This window comes from Sturnus vulgaris, chromosome 4 (genome assembly GCF_052056855.1).
Source record: "Sturnus vulgaris isolate bStuVul1 chromosome 4, bStuVul1.hap1, whole genome shotgun sequence".
Classification (NCBI taxonomy): Eukaryota; Metazoa; Chordata; class Aves; order Passeriformes; family Sturnidae; genus Sturnus; species Sturnus vulgaris.
The window spans coordinates 59,871,587-59,894,891 of record NC_142246.1 but is presented as its reverse complement, the minus strand read 5'-3'; the positions used below and the strand labels follow the sequence as shown (position 1 = coordinate 59,894,891).

Here is a 23,305-nt window from a genome sequence, read left to right as displayed (position 1 = left end):
CTTGACATAGTAAATCTTAGTGCTAAAAATGCCTTTTAAAATTGTAAATAATTTGAAACAAACCTATTTAGCAGAGATAAAAAAGTTAGTGGATATAAATTCATGACTACCAAGAGACATATGTGATTACAGCTATTTAACAAGGCGTTTTGCTGATTTTGACAGAAAAAAAAATGAAACTCCTCCTAGTCAGATTTACACAAACTCAGATCATCATTTACCATTAATATTCTGTGTGAGCTCAGACTGTAATGATCAATGAGCAATGATCTGTTTTCAGGTACTTAGAGGACCAGGCATTCATTTTTATACCTATTTTGAAAGGAAATGGAAAGTATTCTAGTTTCAAGTCCAAGTTTCTATTTCAATAGACACTTAACAAACGAATACTTAAAATTTTTCCTCCCATCTTTTCGTCAACAGGGAAACTTAACATTTATCAATTCCATTATAGTCTACCCCAGAACAGAATGTTAAACCCACAGAAAATGTGTAATTTTTGAAGTCAACTCTTAGGGATGGGTTCTTCGGATAATAAAGGACAACCTGAAAATCATATTTAACAAGAATACTAATGATGGCTCATCCTCAACCACCAATCACCACCAATATATGGAGCAGAACACATTTCTATAGAAATGCTCAGATACACATGTAAATGTAAATGCACAGATAGGTAAAAAGAAAAGCATAGATGGATGCATATATAAATCCTTTCCACAGAAATTTCCCTGTCTTCAAAGCCCTTGGTTTCAGATAACTAGCACTACTGCAGTTTCTGAAAGAGTCATTTATAGGAATGACAAGAGGCAAATCCTTCTCCTGTATCAAGTGAAATTTCTGTAAATGTGGTTTAGGAAGCTTTAACACAAAATGTTTCAAGTGCTTTACCTTCTCTCTACTTGTGGTCCCCTTTCAGCCAAGTACTCCAACAAAAAAGAGTGAAAATGTTATTTTGATTTAAGCAAACTTTTCTAAGTGTACTCTGGTGGGTTTTTTTGGTGGGTTTGGTTTGTTTGCTCCTTACATTGCCCTCATAAATCAGTCCAAAATTTAGAATGAAATTAGACTGTCTCATTCTTAACTTTTTTTCTCCTCTTGACATACGACTTATATGTAACTTCTGAGTTTCTAAAGGCAGACATTCGTACAAGCAGTGCATATTTTGCTCTTCAATAATTACTTTTAAACAGAAAAAAGTTATTAGAGTGAAAACTCCTCTACAGAAAGTATATTTAAATATAGTGAATGTTTTCCATTAAATTAGTGGAAAAAAAATTCTATACATGCACCAGGGTGCAGAAAGTTTTCCCCAAGCAGCACATGTCAAAGGCCACTATAACAAAAAGTCTTTAAATGTCCTTATTAGGTTTGGAAACAACCCTTTGTGCTGAAAATCCAAAAAAAAATCCAGTATGCCCGTACTGAAGAGTTGCAGATGTGTTGTTAGGAATGGCTGCTATACTCTCTGGATCAGCTCTATTCCCTCTGAAAATGCAGAGAAATTGAGACAATATTCAGAATTGATGCTAAAGAAGACCAAAAGAGCTTCATAATGGATGACTGCTGCACTTTTCTTGTTGCCAGTTATGGCTCCAGCTTGTTTTTCTGTATCCTTCCATCAGCTCACAGCTTCTTGCAAGCCAGTGGAAACAGATTAGAAAATATAACCAAGCTGCCTCTCCAGCAGCAACACAAGCCATCATTTTTTTACTATCATCAGATTCCAGTCTCACAGAATAAATAAATCAGTTGCCAAGACTTTCCATTAAGTTCCTCATCATTGCAGAGATTACTGATTGTGCTCAAAATGTTCCTTCCTGCATTGCACAGAAACGTGATCCATTTTGTTGGATCTATGTGATGGAATGAAGTAACATGAGAGAGGACTGAAGCTGAATTGTTTGGGATTATCATCCCAGTCCTTGAATGAAAATTCAGCTTTACTGTCAAGATTAATAGTGATTTCTGTAGTGCTTAAACTTCAAAGACATACCACTAAAACTGGAGAATTTTAAGAAAAAAGTTCAAAACGTGTGGCTCCACTTTTACATTTCAGTGTTTTATCAGGAAAGACAGCTGGTCTCACTCATCCCTCCCTCACCCTGCTGCCCACACAGCTCTGGATGCAGCCCAGGATGTGTTTGTCTCTCTGGGCTGCCAGTGCACTTGGCTGGGTCGTGTTCAGCCTCTCACCCACCAGCACCCCCAAGTTCCTCTGGGCAGGGCTGCTCTGGATCTGTTCATCCCCAGCCTGGGCTGATCCCGGGGTTGCCCCAACCCAAGTGCAGCATCTTCTACTTGGTCTTGTTAAAGGTCATAAACCTGCAAATTTGCTGAGGTGCACTTGATCTCTTTGTCTGTCATTAATGAAGATATTAAACAACTCTGGTCCCAACACAGACCTCTGAGGGGCACCACTTGTCACTCATGTCCATCAGGACTCTGACCTGTTGACCACGACCCTCTGGATGCACGTGTCCTTCCCTCAAATCTGTCTCTTGCCATTTTAGAGAGAGGGGTGCTGTGGGGAGCCATGTTAAAGGCTTTACAGAAGCCCAAATAAATGACACCTGTAACCCTCCCTTGTTCAGTGATGGAGTCACTCCATCACACAAGACCATGGGGTTGGTCAGGCAGGACTCGGTGAAGCCGTGCTGGGTGTCTCAAATCCCCTCCCCATCCTCCATGTGCCTTAGCACAGCTTCCAGGAGGATCTGTTCCATTCCCAGGCACAGAGGTGAGGCTGACAGGCTGGTAGTTCCCAGGGTCCTGCTTTCTGTCATTTTTAAAGGCGGGTACAAAGTTTCCCTTTTTCCAGTCCCCTGGGACTTCACCTGACTGCCATGGATTTTAAAATATCGTGGAGAGTGTCTTGGCAACTGCATGAGCCAGTTCATTCCCCCAGCACTCTGGAATTGGGTCCCAGAGACACATGCATGGACATTCAGGTTCCTCAGTGGTCACAAAGCTGATCTCTGCTTACAGGGGGAGGGACTTTGCTCCCCCAGTCCCCATCCTGCTGTCCCTCACTGGAGACGTGTGGGAAGAGAGCTTGCCCTGAAGACTGAAGGAAAAAGACGAGTACCTCATCTTCTCTCTGGTAGGGGTGTCTATTACCTGGCCCAAGAGCTGACATGCCCACATGCAAACACAAAGTCCAAGCCCACAGTTCATCCAGATCCTTTCCTGCCACCCATAATGGATTAAACGGTGTCATTGTCATATCCATTACAATCCAATTTTGAATCTGTATTGCTCATTCTTTTTCAGCTAGTCATTGCCTAAAATGTCAAAGCCAAGCAGCCCTTTACAGCAAAGATAAACTTGGAAGCAGAATTCATTCATAATTCTAAGGACAGTTAGATCTGAAAAGTTCTGTGAAATCTATTTCACAATTCAGACATGCTGAGAGAGCTCTTATCTGCCAAAATCTCAGATGAGAGAGCCTGAAAAAGGTGTTTGAGCCATCACATGTAAGACAATGTAAAAGAGGCTGCAGGAATAAAAAAGGATAGAACACTTACTTGTAATAAACATATTTACAATAAAATTTAGCTATCTTTCTGTGGTGATGCCCTAACAAGAACCATTTTGTAACCCACCAGTTATCAGTTGTGCATATTGATGCAAGATAAAACTCTTCCCATAGTAATTTTCTCTCTCAAAGACAGTGGGGATACAGGGATACAGTGGGAAAGGCAATGTGGAAACAGCTATAAAGTTCACACATTCCCTGGCACACCACTCAATGGGCTCTGGTTCAGCTTGCCAGGAGATTAAAATATTCATGAGGATGCTGAGAATGGAGCATGTTTACATATTTCTCATCTGCATGTGCTCTGCTAATTCTTTTTACTTGGCTCTGAAAGCCACTCGGCTGTTTAATACTTTTCTGAACAGAACTGTAAAACCAGAACTTTCTGGTCCTGAAGTCTCTTGCCACTAACTCACAACACAGACTGCTAGCTGCCAGTAGCTTTTGTTAGCTGCCAGCCTAGGAAATCCAACCTGGGCAGCAAAAGGAGCCAAGTTTCTTTTCCATTCTGCTTCAAAAGGGCTCTAGACCAATGCACCTTCTCTTACACGTGAAGCATGTGAGGGATGACAACCTCATGGTTTCCACAGTATCCTACACTACTCACTCTTGGCTCAGGGATTTACCAAAGCCAGAGCAAAGTAAAAGTCTGAAGAATGGACCAGAGCTGGGGATGCCTATCAATATCCAGTGGCAGGAAACACATGAGCAAAAGAAGCTTAAGTGTGATTTGCAGGTAAACCATATTAAGTAGGTGTTTGCCTCACATCTGGAGAATGGGTATAAGACACTGATTTTGGCAAAGATATCTGACATTTACTGCTCTGAGCTCAACAGGGAATGTAAACTTTGGATAGTTTTCAAGTTTGTTAAGCAGCACAGCCAGAAAAAATCCAGTTTCCTTGTTTAACAGCAATTTATGAGACATGGGAAATAATGGCTCTGAGGCAGACTCTGTGCACCTGGCAGAAGCTGAGTACCTACCACACTCAAGCCATCAGTCACGTGGTAAATCTGCTATTTTTTGGACCTACAAACCGGAATAGAGACCAGCTACTATCTTACTATTACCCCCTCACAAGGTAATTTAAAAGACTTGCTGGCTTGCCTGACAAACAGAACAAAAGCTGTCACTTGGGTGAATAAGAAATGCTATTTCATGTTTCCTGCTGCATTTCTCAAATGATTAAAAACCAAAATTAAAGTGTGCAATAAAAGCATACTGCTACCCGGCCTTCACTTATGATGTGATAATCATGGGAGAAAAAAGGTAAGAAGTTTAATTCTAAAAGGCTACTCAAATTCTAATTTCCCCAAACTAACCCTGCAATCTTTACAAGGCTATTCTAAGCAGACAAAACCAGCATATTTTACCTGCTGCATAACAAGCTAAAGTGTCTTTTTCCAGTGGGAACAAAATGAAAAATATTAGGTGGTGCATATAGGTAAAACCTTACAAAGGGAGGGCCTTGTATAATCATGGCTCAGGCCAGTTACTTCAGCTCAGTAGAAAAGGACTGTGGGAAAGTGGCTCAGCTGAATTAGGGGTAGGAAAAAAGTTATATAACCATGACATGTTCACATCGTGGTGCATGGTGGTTGAATCATGTTGGTTATGATTTAAAACCAAGTATCTGGTAACAGGCTAACTGCTTTAAAAGACCTGGTTTTTGCAATAAAACATCTCTCCTTTGCACCTGCCTGGGGACTCTGCAGCACTGCAGACCCTCACCCCACAATTAGGTTTTTGAGTTGCCATGTTACACATTAGAAATTTCAAGACATGGATGTATACACAGAATTTTAAAGCACTGCATTTGAAGTCAGGAAAAAAAAAAGATAAAAAACAACCAACCAACAAAGAAAAATCCATACAAATAACACCCACAAACAAACAAACACACATACAAAAACTCTCTCCATGTCCTATTTTTCACTTGCAAAGGGACTCTGTATTTGAGGTTTCCTACTTTCTGCTTCCCTTTCTTACTTTCTGTCTCTATTGCAGACTCTTGCCCATTCTGGTGAGTTTTCCCACTCATGTCATGCCAGACATGCCTTGCATTGCTCACAAACTTCACCCAGGCTTCACACAGAATATCTTGTTTCATACTGTCTTTCTATCTTACACAACTTCTGTTTAATTTTTTGGGGCTCTCACTGGTTTTTATGATTGTCTAGTGACAGGTCCTGGGACAAAGCACAATATGTTGCTTTCTGTAACACACTGTGAAAATCTGTAGACTCCATTAACATCAGAGAATAAATATCAACAATACATGTTGACAAAGAAAATCGAATTACCTGAGCTGCATTTCCTTCCAGACTGGCTCTAGTTTTTTTCTATTTCTGGTTTCATTGCTCCTTTGTTTTGATGCCTGCCCTTTTATTTAGGTGCTCTGTCCTATTGCCCTACCTCCCTAATTCCATGTGGCCACAGCCATTCTCCTGTCTCAGGAGAAACCCCTTGGTCCTAAGAGAGAACAGAAACTTTTTCTGCAATTGGTCTCACGTGAAACACATGGTGATCAGTGATGATGATGCAACAGTGTTCATCTCAGTGGGGGCAGGATTCCAGGTGAATGACATGCAAGGATAAGCCTGAAGTCTGTTAAGGAGCACCTGCAATGCTCTGACAGTAGTTAATGCCAAACCTGGTTTTCCAGAAGGAGCAAAGAGAGTCTTGAAAAAATCTGTCATGGTAGTGACCTAGCACAAATATGAGAAAAGGTAGATCTGTCAGGGACCAAAAGAAAGCATTTTACAGTGTAACAACAGATATCTACCTGATATCTGTAAAGAGGGTTTGAAAACATCACTGTCTGATAGCAAAAAGTGTATATTAAATGGAGTTTCTAACCAACCAAAACAGAAAGAGCTTAAGTTTCACAATCATCAGTTACTTCCCTGCAGACACAGAATTTACAAACAGCTGACACATTTTTATGGCTCCAAGAGGACCACAGACCCAGCCACAGCTGTAAAGAGCCTGCTCTATGCCTAAGAGTTGCACCAATCCAGCTGAAAACTCTGGCTGCCAGAGCTAAAAATGAGCCTGACCCTGCCTTTACAGTTCTGAATTTGTGGCCAGGTGAAGGGACCATTGCTGCCAGGGTTGACAAAAACAGATTGCACAGAGATGGTTCCCTCACAAACTTATTTACTTTTCTCCCCCCATAAACTTGCAGAGTATAAATATGGAATCGATTTTGCCTGCTTAACTGCTGTAGTCATGGAAACCATAAGGGTTCTTTAAGGAGAAAGGAATCAAAAAAGGACATAGAAATACAGGCAGTGTATTTTAGAGACAGAGGACATAATTTCTTTTCCAGAAAAGGATACTGTGGAACATTTTATTACATACCATTTGTGATTACCATTACATTTTAAATTTTTGATTTCTCTGTACAAGCAAAGGGAAATGAAACAAAAGAAAACAAACATGAAATACGTGGTGACTCCCTGCCTACCAGGAATCTCTGCATTCTGAGAGAAAATGGATGCTACAAACAAAACAAAACAAAAATAAACAAACGAACAAAAAAACCCACCAAAAAACAACAAACCCCCGAAAAAGGAAGAAATTGAGAAATATTTTTTGATATATCCTTTTTTTTTCTTTCTCACTTATAGATTGTCGTAGTAGATAGAAGAAGCTGCAAAAATCAAAGCAAACAATGACTCAAACACAATCCATCTGTCCTATTTTTCAGATGTTATGTATAGTTTGTCACATGGAAACAGTTCTCTACGATCCTAACAGCAGTTCCTTCCATACCCAAGCTCAGTTCTTTGCTGCAAGAGCACTCCAAGATGTGGCCTCTTCCTCTCACTCCATATGCAAGCAAACTGTCTCTGGATATGTGCTAATATGCAAACTCTAATAAATCAGCTTAAGAGGCACAAATCTGACTAACTTAAATAAGAATCCCCATTCAATATTCCAGAGGTCAAATACAGAGAGATACTCAGCCTTTGCTGTAGCCATTGGGAATCTCTCAGCACCTTAAAATTCACTGGTGAATTAAAATCTGGAAATAGTTTAAACTACTTGTTCCTAGAAGAAAAAAAATTAAAAATCGCCACGTGTTGCCATTGTATGGGATTATATTAACACTGGGAAGCATGGCAGAATTTGTTTATATTGTCATGCTTATTTCACTATCAGTACAGCAGCAGTTCCCAGTGCAAAGTGACAGCTATTTCCTACATTCCTCCTGCAGAACACACTTGTAAAACTCTCTAAAAGTTATATTCAAAAACCTCCTCGGGTGCAGGATGTCAAAGCACATCAGCAAAGCACACAACAGCTTTGGAAAAGAACACTGGCTGAGCTAATGGACACAATTTGAAAAATCTACAACAGGACGAGATCGATCTGCAGTGCCAGCCAGCAGAATGTAGAGCACAAAAAGCCTGCAAAACTGCATAACTGGAATGGAAGTAACCAAACTCACAACATATGCTCAGTTCTGATTCACGTGGGAGTCTGGGGATGACAAAATTAATGCTGCCACTCCCTTCAGGGCCACTGAAATTCTAGGCATATCCAAATACATTGTTCACCCTATCTTGCCTCTGAATGACATGTATGCTTTGTTCTCCTCCTCTAATTCATGATTAATCAAAGAGAACACCTCTGAACTGCAGTGGAACTATGCCAGTTTATACAAGCACAAATGTTGATCTCTATCAGGGAATACAGTATTCCAATTCAACGACACAAAGAAATCAAAACAGTATTACTGGGATAGCAAGACCACGATGGAGAAAAGTATTAATGTCTCAAGAACTTGAATACACCAGTGTCCAGCTAAACAATACAAATTAATTGTGTATTAGCTGTAAGACACTCATATGAACACTATTCTCTGTGTTTTTCCCACTGCACTATAGCAGAAGTATGAGCTTGGAATTGATTATGGTCAGAAGCATCAACTGCTCCTTTCTATGGCTTTTATCATTATTCCCATTGCAATATCCCTTGAGATCCTTATACCCAGCCCAGGAGTCAATGGTGCTGCACAAAACCAGAACTGAAGGGTAATCAATGTACAAAAGAGCTCAAGTGTTTCTGCATCTTGTAGTGGACAAGACCTGTCACATTTCTCCTCCTGCCTTTGAACCCTCTGGGAAGAGGCTGAGTCACCATTCCTGGAGGTATTGGGAAAGATGAGCAGATGTGGCACCTGGGGACATGGCTTAGTGATGGACAGTGCTGGGGGAACTCAGTGATCCTAAGGGTCTTTTCCAACCTAAATGATTCTATGGTGCTGCGATTACTTTAGGGAAAGAATCAGCAGATTTATAAGCTACAACAAGCACCACCATCACCACAGGCTGTTCTAAAAGAACTCTGCACTGCATAAGATTCAACCACCAAATTACAATTAAATCAGTAAAGGAGAACCTATGGTAATATTAGACAACACAGCAAGCTATTATTGTCTTGCTGGCTCTACTTATTACAGGAAACACTAAAAGACTCTGTTATGTCCTTTAGGTTCAGGCTCAAAAGTATTATCAAACCACTAATTCAAAGAAAAATATCTGTTGCACATTTCCCAGTTTACTACTTCAGAAATATATTTATAGTCTCCTCTATATCTGCAGATGAGGTGTCTTTCTAAATTTATAATACATTCACTGCAAAGCTCTCATAAAAGCATAATTCCTTCTCCCATATCCTCCACTCAAACATAACTCACACAGAAACCTCCTGCATCAACGAGACAGAAGAAAGCCCTTCCCAGCCAAGCCTCCCAGTCCAGCTGACACATCATTAGACCACATCTCAACATCATGCAGCACGAAAGCTTGTGCTCACTTTTAAGAAAAGATAAAGGATTTCAGATGAAAGGCATCATCAGACCCATTTATTTGATGTTCACCCAGACAACTTTGTTTTCAAAGCTATCACTTTCTCCTGATACACAGAGTTATAGCCACCATGTGGACATAAATTAGGCCAAATGTCTTCATAAGATACTGCTAAGATTTTAATTACATCTGTCCTCAAGCCTGTAAGTGATGTCTTCCCTATCTCCCTTGGAAACCTGGACTTCACCCTTGCTTCTATCATAAATTCAAAAACTGTCAGAGGCCCTTCAAATTGCTTTTGAAATATTTCTGTACAACACCATTTTTCTAGACATCACAGACAGTATCAAAAAAATCATAGGCAACATAAAAACGATAGCTTGCAAACCACAGCAGAAAACCTAGAGATCAATTACCTTGCTTCCAGGCAAAAAGCATTCATCTAAAACATAAAGAAACACCCACTCCAACATCAGCATATTTCTGTTGATTTTATGGAACATGAGAATTCCTCTCCATCCACCATCATCCACCATGCACAAACCCAAGCTGAAAGTGACCTGTGTCTCTTTCTCAGCCCCTTGCAAAATAAGGAAGGTGTCATCTCCCTCCTAGCATTGCAGAGGGGTATCAGCTACTCCTCTCAGCAGTTTAAGTGGCACATATCCAATTAAACTCAGAAAACTGTTTCCTGTTTCTATGACAGACTCAAAGATTAACTAGTGTGGTTACAAGCTGGTGCAGTTTTTACAACTACAGCTTGGGCTAATGAACTCCAAGCTGTGTTTCAGTGATGCCCCACCGTCATCATGCCTGTAATAACAACATGATAATGATGTGCAAACACACCCTTGTAGGCTTTTTCACAGATGTCAGTGTGATGTACAGCGAGCAAACAGCCTACACTTTCATAAAGAGCAGTGTTTGCAGGGTGAAGAGCAGCTTCCCTGCTCGAGAGATTCCAAGCAGTTTATTTTCTTTCCTTCTTTGGGCTGCTAAAATAATTTTGTGAACATCATTAACACAAAACCCATTGAAAGAGCCCAAAGATTAATTTCCAAAGATCCTGTATATTCTATGTCCGTTGCAATACCTTTTCCTTACTGGGTTTATAATTATTTCACATGGGCACAATTATAACCATCACACCATATGTTTTTCTCTTTTTAATGTAATTCACTAAATTATCATCTCCTGAGGATTTAATATCTTTATTGCTTCCATATCAAGAAAATAATTTGTATGCCATTTTCAGCACAATCCAGTGACATCAAGTCCCTACTTCTTTCATAATCACATTCTTTGCTTCCTGTGGCTGCTTCTGTTCCGTGACATGCACTGACATTCTCCTGCTTATCTTGAAACCTGTTCATAGAAATGTATGAGAAAGATTTCAGTATTCTATGGCTTTGCTAGGAACCCTGCAACACCTTCCAGAGCCTGAAAAACATCAAGTCTCTCTCCTAAAAGGAGTTAGCTTTCAGCAGCCATGCTCCATCATTCCATGAAACCAAGTGTCACTGTGTACCAAAACTGTCTCCAGTGCACATCTCCAGTTATTCCACCCAAAACCAGGTAGTGTCCTTACCTACAATTATCCTGAAGGAAAATCCAGAAACTGTGCATGCTGTGAGAAGACTGAGCCTAAACCCCTCTGTGCCATCCTACCTGTGCCTGCCCTTGGCAGAGGGAACAATCAGAAATCGTCCCTTTGGCTTCTACACTTCTCCTAATTCTGGCAGCAAGGGACAGAATTGCATCCCAGATCTGTGACACTTCTTGAACAAGCCACATGTATAAACATGAGTATAAACAGAGCCACGGGGTCTGAAAGAAACCATGACCTAAGCTTTCCCCACTATTTTCACAGAGCCACTCCTCGTGGCTATTCTTTGTAAAGGAACAAGACAAGCAGGGTAAATTACTTCCCCCACCAGAGCAAGCTGTGCTGCATAAATAGGCAGGTTTTCAGTATTTTTTAAAGTTAATCAGCTTTTTCTAGATGTAACTCTATTTCCATCAGAATACTTCTAAATAGAGTAAGTTTCTACAGTAGAAACTTATTGTAATAAAGTTTACTGTGTAAGCTTATTGTTAATATTAGTTAAGGAGAAACTTACACAGCTGAAGATGTTTCTCATTATGTATTGTTTTCTCTTAGCTAAACTACAAATATTTATCTTCCAATTGTTTTTTCATTAATTAATCACTTCACCATTGATTCTTCACGCTTTGCTGATGGATGGGTTGTTGTATTTCTGGTAAATTATGCCTTATGACAGGCAGTTTGCTATGTAACACAAACTAAGAAAAAAATGCTCATTATCTTCCCCATCTATTATGTAATACTTCTATATCTGTATCATCAAAAAGGCCTTTTATGGCTTTTCCATGATACTCATAATTTCAGGGGATTTGTGTTAACTTTCACTTGAACTTGCTTGTTTTCTGAGTTGATTTTCTTTCCTAAGAAATTCTTCATTTTTGCTGTCAACTCTTAGTATGAAAGTAAAATTCACAGGATGCTTTTGATTTTATTTAGCTTAATTTCTCTATTTTTTGCTGCTCACAGTTGATCATTACAGCAATTCCATTGCAGAGAGGTGCAACGAAAACTGATTTTCCTCTGAAACAAACAGAGGATAGTAGGGAGGAAGAAAAACTATCTTTGCTTTATATGGAATTGAACAAATTGTGCAAAATTAATCTCAGTGGTATTGAACCCAAAAGATGCCTCTTTCCCAAAGCTCATTTGAAAGCAACCTTGAGCTCTTCTGTGTTTAATATAAGGAATATAGTACTTGGCCATTTAGGTCAATCTTTGGACTTGCAGGGTCTCAAAGTATTCTTAAAACTGTGGTGATGGACTGGGACCTAAGGATGTGTTGTCAGTGTTGTTATACTGTCAATTATGGTGCCAATGCCAACAATCCATGGAAAAATCCATGGAAAAACCATTTTCCACTGGGTTAAAGGAACCTCTTGCTTTACCACTGCCCTCCACCTGTAAAGTAACACACATTACATCAAATTCTGAAAAAAAACCCAAAACGTGACAGAGGTGACTGATGGAATTAAGACTTCACCTCTGATCAAGTTATATATAAAAGATGGTTTTAATTACCCAAATGCCTCATAATTAAACAGGTAACAAATGTCTGCACAGAGATGTTTAAATACAAGCCACAGAAATTTAAAAGCCATGCCTAAAAATGCAGAAGCAAAAGCCACCCAGGATTCCACAACTTTTGAGCATGTTATATTCAAATTGCATTGTTTAGGAGAGCTACTGAATTTGCCTTTTGTTCACATTATTCACATCACTGAAACATCACTTTTAAGAAACAAAGGACACATTAGCAGTTACCTCAATTTGAAAGGCTTCCACCCTGAATATTTGAGAATGCTATAGGATGTGACAAGTTTCTGTATTGCTCTCAGTGACTTTTACTGTACAAAGACTAAAATTGCAGGGTTTACTCGGGATATTATTTACACTGCCTGTGGAAATAGTGCCACAGTTGTCAATTATGATAAGATCTCTCTCCTGCTTTCTTGCTAGTTCCATTTTGCTGTGTGGAGGAACAAACCCAGTGCTATCACTCTCACCAGCTGGGGAATTTATCAGCAAACCACTGGGCTCCTCCTGCCTCAGGATGTCTGTTGCCTGACTGCTATTTTTGCAATTTTAGACAACAGCTGTGGCTGGCAAACTGTGAAGAGATGCAAAATGCCAATTCTGTTTCAAAGCATCGTAAGAGAAAGTGCTGATACTCACCAAACTATTCCCTGAGCCCCAGAGCCAATAGGTTTCAAGTTCTGGTAGCGTTTGAGGACTGTGAAGGTCGAGTCACCAACTTCCACGCTGTAGAACTGGTTGTCAACTTTGCTTTTGCTCATGTTGTAATGTTTGGCAATATATGACACATCCACTTGTTTCCCAAATCCCTGTTGTACAGAAGAAGGGAAAGGGAGAGGGATTGGTAAAAAGAGAGAAACCAAGGCTGCTAAATCATCAGAATACTGATAAAGCACTGTTAGCCTAATTTTTCAATATAAATTCTTGTAATTTTTGGCTCATTTTCATAAAGACTGTATCAAAACTTCTTTCATGCAGGAAGTCACCATAAAAAAGCACTGATTAAAGAAAACCAGCCAATTCTCCAGCTGATGTTTGTGACACAGTTACTGCCAACTACTGGTCTCTGCCTGCCATCACTCCTGCTTCATGACTGCCAGGTGATGTGCTCATGCTGATTCTGCCCTCCTTTGTTTTGCAATTAATTTAAAATAAGATGACTTTCATCAGTGTGGAAGTGGGGCAAGAGGCACAGGAATCAGGCTCTTCATTATGGATCAGACAGAGCAAGCAAATGTATTCTCATGAGTGCTAAAACTTTCCCTGAGCAGGTGATGAAGACCTTGAGAACCTTCCAACAAGGGTTGCAAAAGAAACAGAGCAGTTAATGAGACAAACTGTGACCCAACATGGCCCAATTTCACAGAGATTTATTCAGAAGCTCAGGAGGTCTTCCAGAGTTCTGAGTTCCTAAGGATAGGAGGGAGAGCTGCTCCCATGACCTAACAAATGCAGCAAACACCAATTTTCATGACATAAAAACCAAGCACTGAAGCTAGCACTGCACAGCAGTGTTCCTCCCCGAAACTGTAAAATTAAAAACCAATAATTTTTACAAGACTTTAAAAAACCCTCCCTCAAATTTGTAAAATTACCATGCAGCAAATTACATTACAGCCACTTTATGACTACTGCTGAGATAAGTTCCCTATGGACTACAGAGCAAATCTATAGTCATTTGAGATAAAAATCAGAATTAAGTGCTTGTAATTTAGGATTCTATAATACATGATGCTGAGCACAGGATGCAAAAGCTCAACATATTACAACACATCTGCCCTAAAAGAGTTGACAGTTCAGTTATGGAAATCAAAACATGCTCAAGTGCCTTCTATAAAGGAAAAACAAAAACCAGCTATGCCTGTCTATGCATTCTTTTCAGTGCTCTCAAACACAGCTTATAAATGTTCTTATTTGCTCTATTACAAATTTCTTTCCCCCAAAAAGACCTGAATGATCATACATATTATGTGTTTATGGGCTAAGTTGAAATTTGATGGAGCTGGGAAAAAGTAAAGTTGATTTTGATTACATTACTCTTTCAATTTAAAAAGACATCATTTCAGTTTTCCAAAAATCTGGCCATTTAAAACAGACTACTGACCTTCCAAAGAATTTCGGTTTTAAGGTTTGTCTTGGAAAAATGATTATTATTTTTCTGTGCATTATCTGACTGGAAGGCCCTTTGGCACAGGACAGCATCACCCTAAACATCTCATTTAGAGACTTTGAAATGTTTTAATAAATGCAGCTCTTCATTCAAACACAAAGTCTCATCTCAGGAGACCAAGTGGAAACTTTACATTAACTTGTTCATCAAACACTGTGAGGGGGAGAGCAGGGGAGGCCTTGCCCTAACACAAAAAGTGAGAAATTTACTGACACAGTGCTAAATTGGAGCTTCCAGAGAGTGAAATAATTCCAAAAGAGGTTTGAATTTTTCTTACTGGAAAACAAAGAGACTGCACCTGATTCACACTGCATATCCTTAGTCTTAAAACATCTTCCATTCAGTGAAGAGAGATTAATAAATTTGGCTATTCAGCTCAGGTATTCATACCTGAGCTAGAACTGAGAGGTTTTTTTGAGTATTTTTAATAACACGCTCCCGATTGACAGGAATTTCACAGCTCCCTCTGGCTAGACAAACACATTTGGAGCGTGTTTTTCCTGATGTCATTATCAGAACAACGCAGGACATATCCAGCATTAACACCCATTACTCTGAAACCAATGTTTATGTATAAAGTGTCAGCAGAAAAATTGCATTCCTGAGTGAGCCTGACTCACAGCCAGCTCCTCTGGAAGCTCAGATAGAGTGAATTTTTAAACAAATGGGATGACTCTGTTAAGGCTTGGATGAGCCAGGCCTGCCAGAACTTGTTTGTGTCCTCACTCCCAAGCCCCCTGACAGCTTGTTGTGTGCCATGGAGCTACATGGGAGCACATATTTTATCACTCTATGTCTAGAATAAAAAATTACTTGCTTTTAAGTTAGCCTGACCGTGTGAACTACTAGCCTCAGGAAACTCATGCTGCATACAGTGGGATTTCTGAACTGCTGCACTTCCAGCAGCTGGGTCATTTAAATCCAGAAATGTCTTTAAAAAAATCAATTAAAACAGCTCAGAAGAACCACTCCGTAGTACCTCAATTATATAGACAATTATTATATCCAATTGCTTCAGTCAACAGCAATTAAAGTTGTGGACCCAGAAGACTACAGCTGATAGGAAAATGCAAATGTCCTGATGAGCAGCTCTCCTCTGCACAACACAGACCATTCCTATGACAATCTGCTCCCAACTGTGTGTGAGAGAGAAAGCTGAAGACTGTTTTATTTTTCACTGAATAATTTTTTCTTTTTAGAACAGTATCTTTTCTCCTACTTTAAAATTTGTGCCCCATAACGTCTTTGATAGAAAACACTAATTTACTTCCAAAATTCAAGGCAGGCTGATTTAGTTTGAAGTCTATTTCAAGCAAAATGTCTCCTCTGAGTAACAAAAATTTCAGCTTTGTGGATAGGCCAAAGTCCAGGTAATCTACTAAGCTGCCTCCTCGCTTTAAACCCACACTGCCAAAAAAACTACAAAAATTCCCTTAATCTATATTTTCTAATTTTTACCAAAAATTAGAAATAAGCAAAACAAAAATTAAATGAGCAAAACAAAAGCATAGTAAGGTTACTAAACCCCAATGCACTGCTTACTTCCATAATAACAGGAGATGAATGATATAACTATCCTTGTCATGATGCTGACTTAACTCAAATCCCTAAGTCAATGAATTAACAGCATTATTGGATTAATCACATTTGATCAGATCCCCAAGCCAAGCTGACACATAATCAAGAATCATCTCTGGTTGATTCAACAGCCACTTCCTAATGAGGACAAGGAAATGGCAGTTTTGTTTCACTCCAAAATTAAAGTAAAAAATCTTTCCCCTTTAGCAAGGAAATTCATATTCTTTATAGAGCACGTCAATGTTAGTTTTATTTTCAAATCCCAATGAAAAGGCTCTTCTCCAAATCTTCAGATTCACATGGCTCATCTTAAAGAAGCCTACACACTACATTTTTCTCTTCTCCTGTTACATCCTCAGTGCTCATTTAAACCCTTTCCAGAAGCCTTGGTGCTGTTACAGATATTGATATTCCCCCAGATACCCCCTTGAACGCCTCTAAGCTATTTCAGATTCAGGTTTTACTGCACAATGCTTACAAGTCCTGTACAGGCAGCTTAAGTTAAACCTTTTTTGTGGCATCAGAAAGGAACCCAGGGCTAGGAATTTCCAGTGTACACCATTCTGTAGATGCAGCTACCATCAACTCCTTTCAAATGTGACTGAGACCAACATCATAAGAAAACCAGGAATTAGCACTTCATTAAGAAATACATGGGGGAAGGAAGTTTATAGATATACATTGCAATCAGGATATCACAGTAAAAGTGTGTAGGTCTCATATAGTAAAGTGAATTCCCGTGAGTTAATAAATTTTCAAGTGAACTTCAAATGAACTTGGCAAGCTACAATACTTGCCCCAGTTTAACAGTAAACATTGCAGGTGTGAAACTTCGAACAAAACACATCTAAGTTCCTCAGACCTCTGTGTAAGATGAAAGATTATTCCTCAGAGACAAAGTATGCATGGAAATGCCATTTGTTCTTAGCTTCCATAAACATTTGGACAATGAAATGACATTACTTCAACACTGATAGGAACTTGGCTTTCATTTCATACATACAAAAATGCATGAACCATTATTTTCTCCTTTCAATACCTAATTGAAAACTTCTAATGCACACATACACATTCACCAATGCCATTCTCTTTCCTCCACACTGAAAAATTTAAGAGTAAGAGAAGTGAAAATTTCTCAGCCCTGAAAACCTAACTATCCTTGTTAGCTCACTTGAGCATATAGCCACATTTGCAATGATGTTTGCTTAGTAACTTGACAAGTGAGAAAGAGGAAAGAAAATAAACTGTCAAGACTCAAGCATTTGAGATGAAGGAGAAAGATAGTCTCACCATTGCAGTTTAGAGAGTATATATTTTGCTTTCAAAGGACAAGTATTTAAAAATTCAGTGGAACTCAACTTACTGCCTCACACAGAGCTACAAATGTATTCTTTTCCTTTCTTTCAGAGTACAGAGAGCAAAAGAGTTAAAATCCCAACAGAAATAAAATTATTTTCTATATTATAAGGTGAATTGCTTCCTGATATCCCATTTTATTTGTCCATTTTTATCCTACAAAAAACCCTATACTTATTATATTTTACTGACAGACCCTTGTTCTGTCATTCCTTCTATTATTGACAAGCCTCAAACATGGCAATTTCTTGCAGCTCAGCATCTCATACATTTCAGCTTTTATAAATACAAACCATGCTAGCAGCAATTTGAGGCAAATTGCTCTCCTTTGCATCTCCAAGACAGTGAGTGCTGCCACAGATTCTGCTGGCAGCATCAGCAGAGGGGAGACTTCACCTTCCCTGTCTGCCCACAGAAATCCAGGCAGGAACGCTCGTTCGAGGGTGCCGCGATGCAAGGCTGCTGAAATCAATTAAAGCTGTGTGTAAAGGCAGGTGAGTGAAGGAATCAGATGGAAGGCTCAAAGGCTGACCCCTGGCTTGCAGCTGGCACAGAGCCCAGAGCTGAGCAGGATGGAGCAGAGAGGATGCTCTGAGCCACACACCAGGATGGCTCCCCCACATCTTCACCCCGCCTCAGACAAAGAGACTGGGGTGGACGCCTTTGGATGCCCCGGGATGCAAAAGGATAATATCCTAAAGCTACAATTTAACCTTAAAGGTCAAATGTTGTACAGACTGAAATTCATGAGTGTGGTAAAACCCTCAGCCTTCTGGCCAGCTCTGAAAATGTGCATGAGAGGCAAGCCCTGCTCACCTGGGTGCATCTGCTAAGCCAACAACACTGAATTTAATGGCTCAACTCCCGCTTGCACAGCTCTAATTCTCACAGAAGCTTCAAGTGCCAGAATTCTGGCTTGAACATGAATTTACTGAGCTCTCTGCTTCGAATTTAACAGCTTTTGCTGTGCAAATCTGAATGGCCACAGAAGCTATCACTTGAGAAATAGAGAGTATCTTTGCATAGAAAAATCCACTGAATTAATTTAAATTGTGTATTCTATATATGACACATTTATGGCAGAAGTTTTATCTATTTTTTTCTCCATAAAGCCAGACATCTCACTTATTCTGGCTCTCCCTGAACTCAAAAGTCCATAAGCAGTGATCCAATCTCCTACACAGGGTTTCCTCTTGTGTATGCATGGTTGGATGTAATATTACAGATTTTGGTCTTACCAGCCACATCACAGTTCTCCATTCTTCCACCTCATTCTCCTCCTGGGAGGCTTGTATTAGTCACCCATTCTTCCTGATTTTAGTGTGTTTTGAGTGGGATTTAAAAGCTAATTTCATTTTAACTGTCCTTTAAATCTCTCTCCAGCACCTTGCCCCCCAGACAAGGGGCTTTCTGCATTTAGCCTTTCAAGCAGACAACTGACCCCTGCAAAAAACTCAGCCTTAAATGATCAGTGATTGATCTTTTTTACATTTTCTTTATTCACTCTATTTCAAGACATCATATTAAAGTACTTTGTTAAATGTAGTACAACATTTCTAAGTGCTGGTTGGGTTGTTGTTTTTTTGTTTTTTGGTTTTTTTTGTTAGGTTGGGTTTTTTTTGTAGTTGTGATTTTTTCTTTATTTGTTTAAACACTCTGTCCTTGTTCAACCTCTTCTAAGTGAGAAACCAAAAACCCATCAACTTGCCTAGCTCTTGCCTAGTTCTGATTACATACAAAACAGCAAGACTGCCTTCTCCTTTTCAATTCTATCTACTCAAAACATGAAGCAAAGCACTATTTACTTCTTCTTCTCTTGTCCTCCACACGTTCACTGAGCTCTAAGTACTTTTAATTCCTTCCTTCTTACAGGCACCAAATTTTCATAGCTCATTTATAACTGTGGTACCATGTATTGCTCAGCAGTCACAGAGTCCCAGAGGTGTGTCCTTCATTCCAGGCCACACATCAAACAGATGAGCAATCTATGAGTATCTGCACAAGAAAACACGACTTCCAAAGATTCCTCACACCCCTGATGCCTGCAGAGCTCAGTGCTCACACACAGGTGACACCCAGCCCTGGTGTCACACCAAAGAATATTGAAAGGACTGATTAAAAAACACTGAAAGAAAAAGGTTCCTTGAGACTGAGGTTTCTTTATGGAGAGGAACCAAACCAGTGATCCAAATGCAAAATGTAGCCAAAGATACAGGAGAGAAAGTAGATTTCTCAATAGAACTATATAATTACAGTATTCAATGTGAAAATAATAGCTAATGAAAGGATTCTCTCTTTCACAAAGACTGTATAGAGCTAAATAGTCACACCTTGAGCTAGAAACAGACAGCTCTTGACCCTATGAAGTATCATTTTATTCATAGAAATCTAATTTATCAATTGTTGACAACTTTTGAATACCAACTAATATCCCATTGAATAAAAGGCATAATCATAGGACACACTACATTTAAAATTGTATTCTAAATAAAGGTATCCCATATACCTACAGCTTAGGGAACATGTAAATTCTGACAGGCTATACATGTCTTGATATTGATTTAAAAAAATATACTGAAAGACTAAATGAAGAAAAAAATGAATGAAGAAGTCACTATTCTTTTGGAATTGTTACATATTGTTAATATATTAGTATTAAAATTGAATGTCCTATTCTACTCATACTACTCTGCATTACCTTGTCCTACAATAAAAATGTGTAGGGTCCTACAGATAAAAGCTGGTTGGTGATACCAACCTTACAAATGAAATTCCATTGGCCTTCTTGTTCTACTTTTCTGTTATGATAGAAAAGCAGATGTCCTTTTCCTCATGCTTCAGAACATGAATTGGCTACCCATGTCCAGTAATTCCAGACTTGGGTGTTTTTACACTGCAACCAGGGTAAAGGGCTGGGGAGTTATATATTTACCCTACTTATGCCCCTGAGTGTTTCTCAGGAAGGGCCATTCTGTTTTTTCCTTAAGTTGGAAATCCTTAAAATTCTATTCCTGCTGAATTAGCATTTCATTGTACAAAACTAGGATGCTCAGTGACATAAGCTCTATGTCAAAGAGAAGAGCCTTTAATTATGTATATGTCACTTTCTTTCAGAGCACATAAAGCTATGCTTTTTAGGCCACAAGTATATATTACAAGAAAAATTACACCCCTAAAAGTACTAAAAATAATCAGGGCTCTCTTCAATATTGGAGCTTTAAGAAAGGCACTTCAGCACAAACACTCTGGAGAAAGTCTGCAGTGAGACATAAATTTCAAATGGAAGCAGGAATAAGAATGGAATAAACAATATTACCACCTGGACATTATTCCCAGTCTCTAAATAAAGATCTGGATGCTTGGACCAAGGACAGAGATATAACCCCTATCCCACTCTAAAAAATACAAATGAACAGCATCCAAGACAGGTTTTAATGCAACCAGACACTTAATTTAGAGACTGTTCTTGCACATAGTTCCAGCTGTTATTTGGATCAGGGCCTATCTTTATGGAGAGAATAAATTAACATGAAGCTTAAATCAGTTTTTATCCCCAAGAGAATCGATCTGAAGGTCTGAAGACCTTGAAAAGGCATCTATGATAAGTGCTTGAAGGATGGGATTCTGTTCCCTACAGTGTCAGGGTAGTATCTCTTTGTATGTACTTAGTGGATGAAGCCATTCTGGGTACCTGCTGCAGCCATTAAATAGGAATTAATCTCACTCAGTGATAAAAATGCATCCAAGAGATGTATTCAAGCATCCAAGACAGGAGAGCTATGCAAAAAAACTCTATTCTGCACAGTGAAAGTATTTTTTCATCAATAACACTTTTCTCATACAATCTGAGAAAAAAGCACCCTTTTTTGCAATTTTTACAATTTTTTTTTTTTTTGGAAGCTAACTCTGTCAAAACATTACAAAAATACTACGTTTGACAAAGGTGCCAGTGGAAGAATTAAGCCAGTTAAACACAGGCACATGAAGAACGGGTGATAAAAAAAGAAAAAACAGTTAAGTAGATTATCAAACTGAATAGCCAAGACCCATCCCAGAGCTGCTGATTCCTAAGTCCAGATTCAACCTCCTCAGCAGAATTAATATTTAGTGTCCCTTAGTTAAAAAACATAAAGCAAACTTTCCAAAACCTGTCACTGTTTCGTGTTAAATGCTTACATAAAAGTAATAGCCCCTTCCTTTTTACAATTCAGTTTTCTCTTGGACTCCATGTGTAATACAAAAGAAAAGAAATAGTGTTTATCATAAATTCATTTCTAAGAATGCAGCATTGTTTTCAGCCTCAAAAAGTGAAGAATGTCCCTGATACCTCTCCAGTTAGTTAGATTACTGATGTTCCATCTTCCAAAAAACCTTAGAACTATGAGGAGAGAGAATTCAAGCACAAAATACTGTTCAGAAGTGAGCAAAAAAGTAATTTCATTCACAAGTGAAAATTATGCACACAGATTTGCAACTAAATATGTTAACTAAATTAAACAAGAGAACCAAAAACTGGATACAGTAAGTTTTTCTTTACATCAAAGATTTAGTTTCAGCATTGTGGGCTTCCATACATTGTGACCAAACAATTTCAAGGGTGATGTAGAAATGCAGAATTGGCTTTAGTGCAGTCTCATGGCTCCAGGACCTCAACAGCTCATGGTGTTCAATGGGAGACAAGACAAACACCACCATTTTAATTTATCTTCCTTCACTTCCAGTACAAGTAAACAAAATTATAGTCACAGTCTACAGTGTAAAAGGTTCTGTCTCAGAAAAACAGAGACTAAGATAAAAGAGTTTTAATTTGCAGTTTTTCTGTATGAAAATCATGCCATTATTTTTCACTAAAAAACCCTCCAAATATTAACTGATAGTTTATCAAAACAAAATAAAAATTATTAAGACCAAATTAAAAAAATAAACTTGAGGGCAAATACAAAAGTAATACTTTGTGATGCATTTCTCTATTTTTTTGTATTTATTCTCATTTTTATAACCAGTTATTTGCAGTAAGCTGTTAGCAGTTCTATTTTTCTCTTATTATAACATGTATTGCAAAAATGAAGTACAAGTATATACTGTACCTTGTTTTACCTGTAAGGAACACACACCTGACAAAAGGCAATCTTCACATCCAGAGTAGGTTCACCAAAATAATACAAGAAATGGCGTCTCATAAATACCTGCAATTAAAGAAAAGTAGACATGGAAATCTTGTCTGGCTGCAGATGTGCAAGAACAATGCAGCTCTAGCTTCACCTGGATTCTAAAACCAACCTGATTTGTTACCCAGCTTGTGAAAACCAGAAATGTTATAATACTGAACTGTAAAAATTTATTTGATTTCTTTAAAGAAAGATTTTAAATTTAAATTATTTAAATTCTTTCCAATGCCTGTCAAGGCTATGGTCCCAAATATGACTTGGTTACATCTGGAAAACTTTATAGTAGCTGATGCCATTAATATGAAGTTTAGCATGTCACTTACATATTCCTACACCAACAGCAACAAAAAATCAGGTCAATTATGTTCTAAACAATGTGAGAATAGAAGACACTTATTATTATGGGGAGGGAAAAACCTAAGCTGACAAGTATTAGTAAAGTTATAGAAGAGGAAAAACTAGTTACATCACTGTGTAAATTCATCCACTTTGTGAACATCCCATGTAGTTCTGGTTCTGGTCTTGATGTCCTACCA

General features: G+C 38.7%; 1 protein-coding gene across 9 annotated transcripts in view; it reads right to left on the bottom strand.

Moving 5' to 3' along the window:
- MAPK10 (mitogen-activated protein kinase 10) overlaps nucleotides 1-23,305 on the bottom strand; it is a 140,290-nt gene that overhangs the window by 53,660 nt on the left and 63,325 nt on the right. For 6 of the 9 annotated variants that reach the window (XM_088164052.1, XM_088164055.1, XM_088164058.1 and 3 more), the window contains 2 exons: nucleotides 22,689-22,787; nucleotides 13,137-13,306 (listed from right to left, as the gene is read on the bottom strand). In XM_088164052.1, the coding sequence (XP_088020178.1) occupies nucleotides 13,137-13,258 (122 nt within the window). In that variant the 5' untranslated portion in view covers nucleotides 13,259-13,306; nucleotides 22,689-22,787. The remainder of the gene's footprint in view (nucleotides 1-13,136; nucleotides 13,307-22,688; nucleotides 22,788-23,305) is intronic. The other 3 variants (XM_014880592.2, XM_014880596.2, XM_088164056.1) reach the window with 1 other exon arrangement.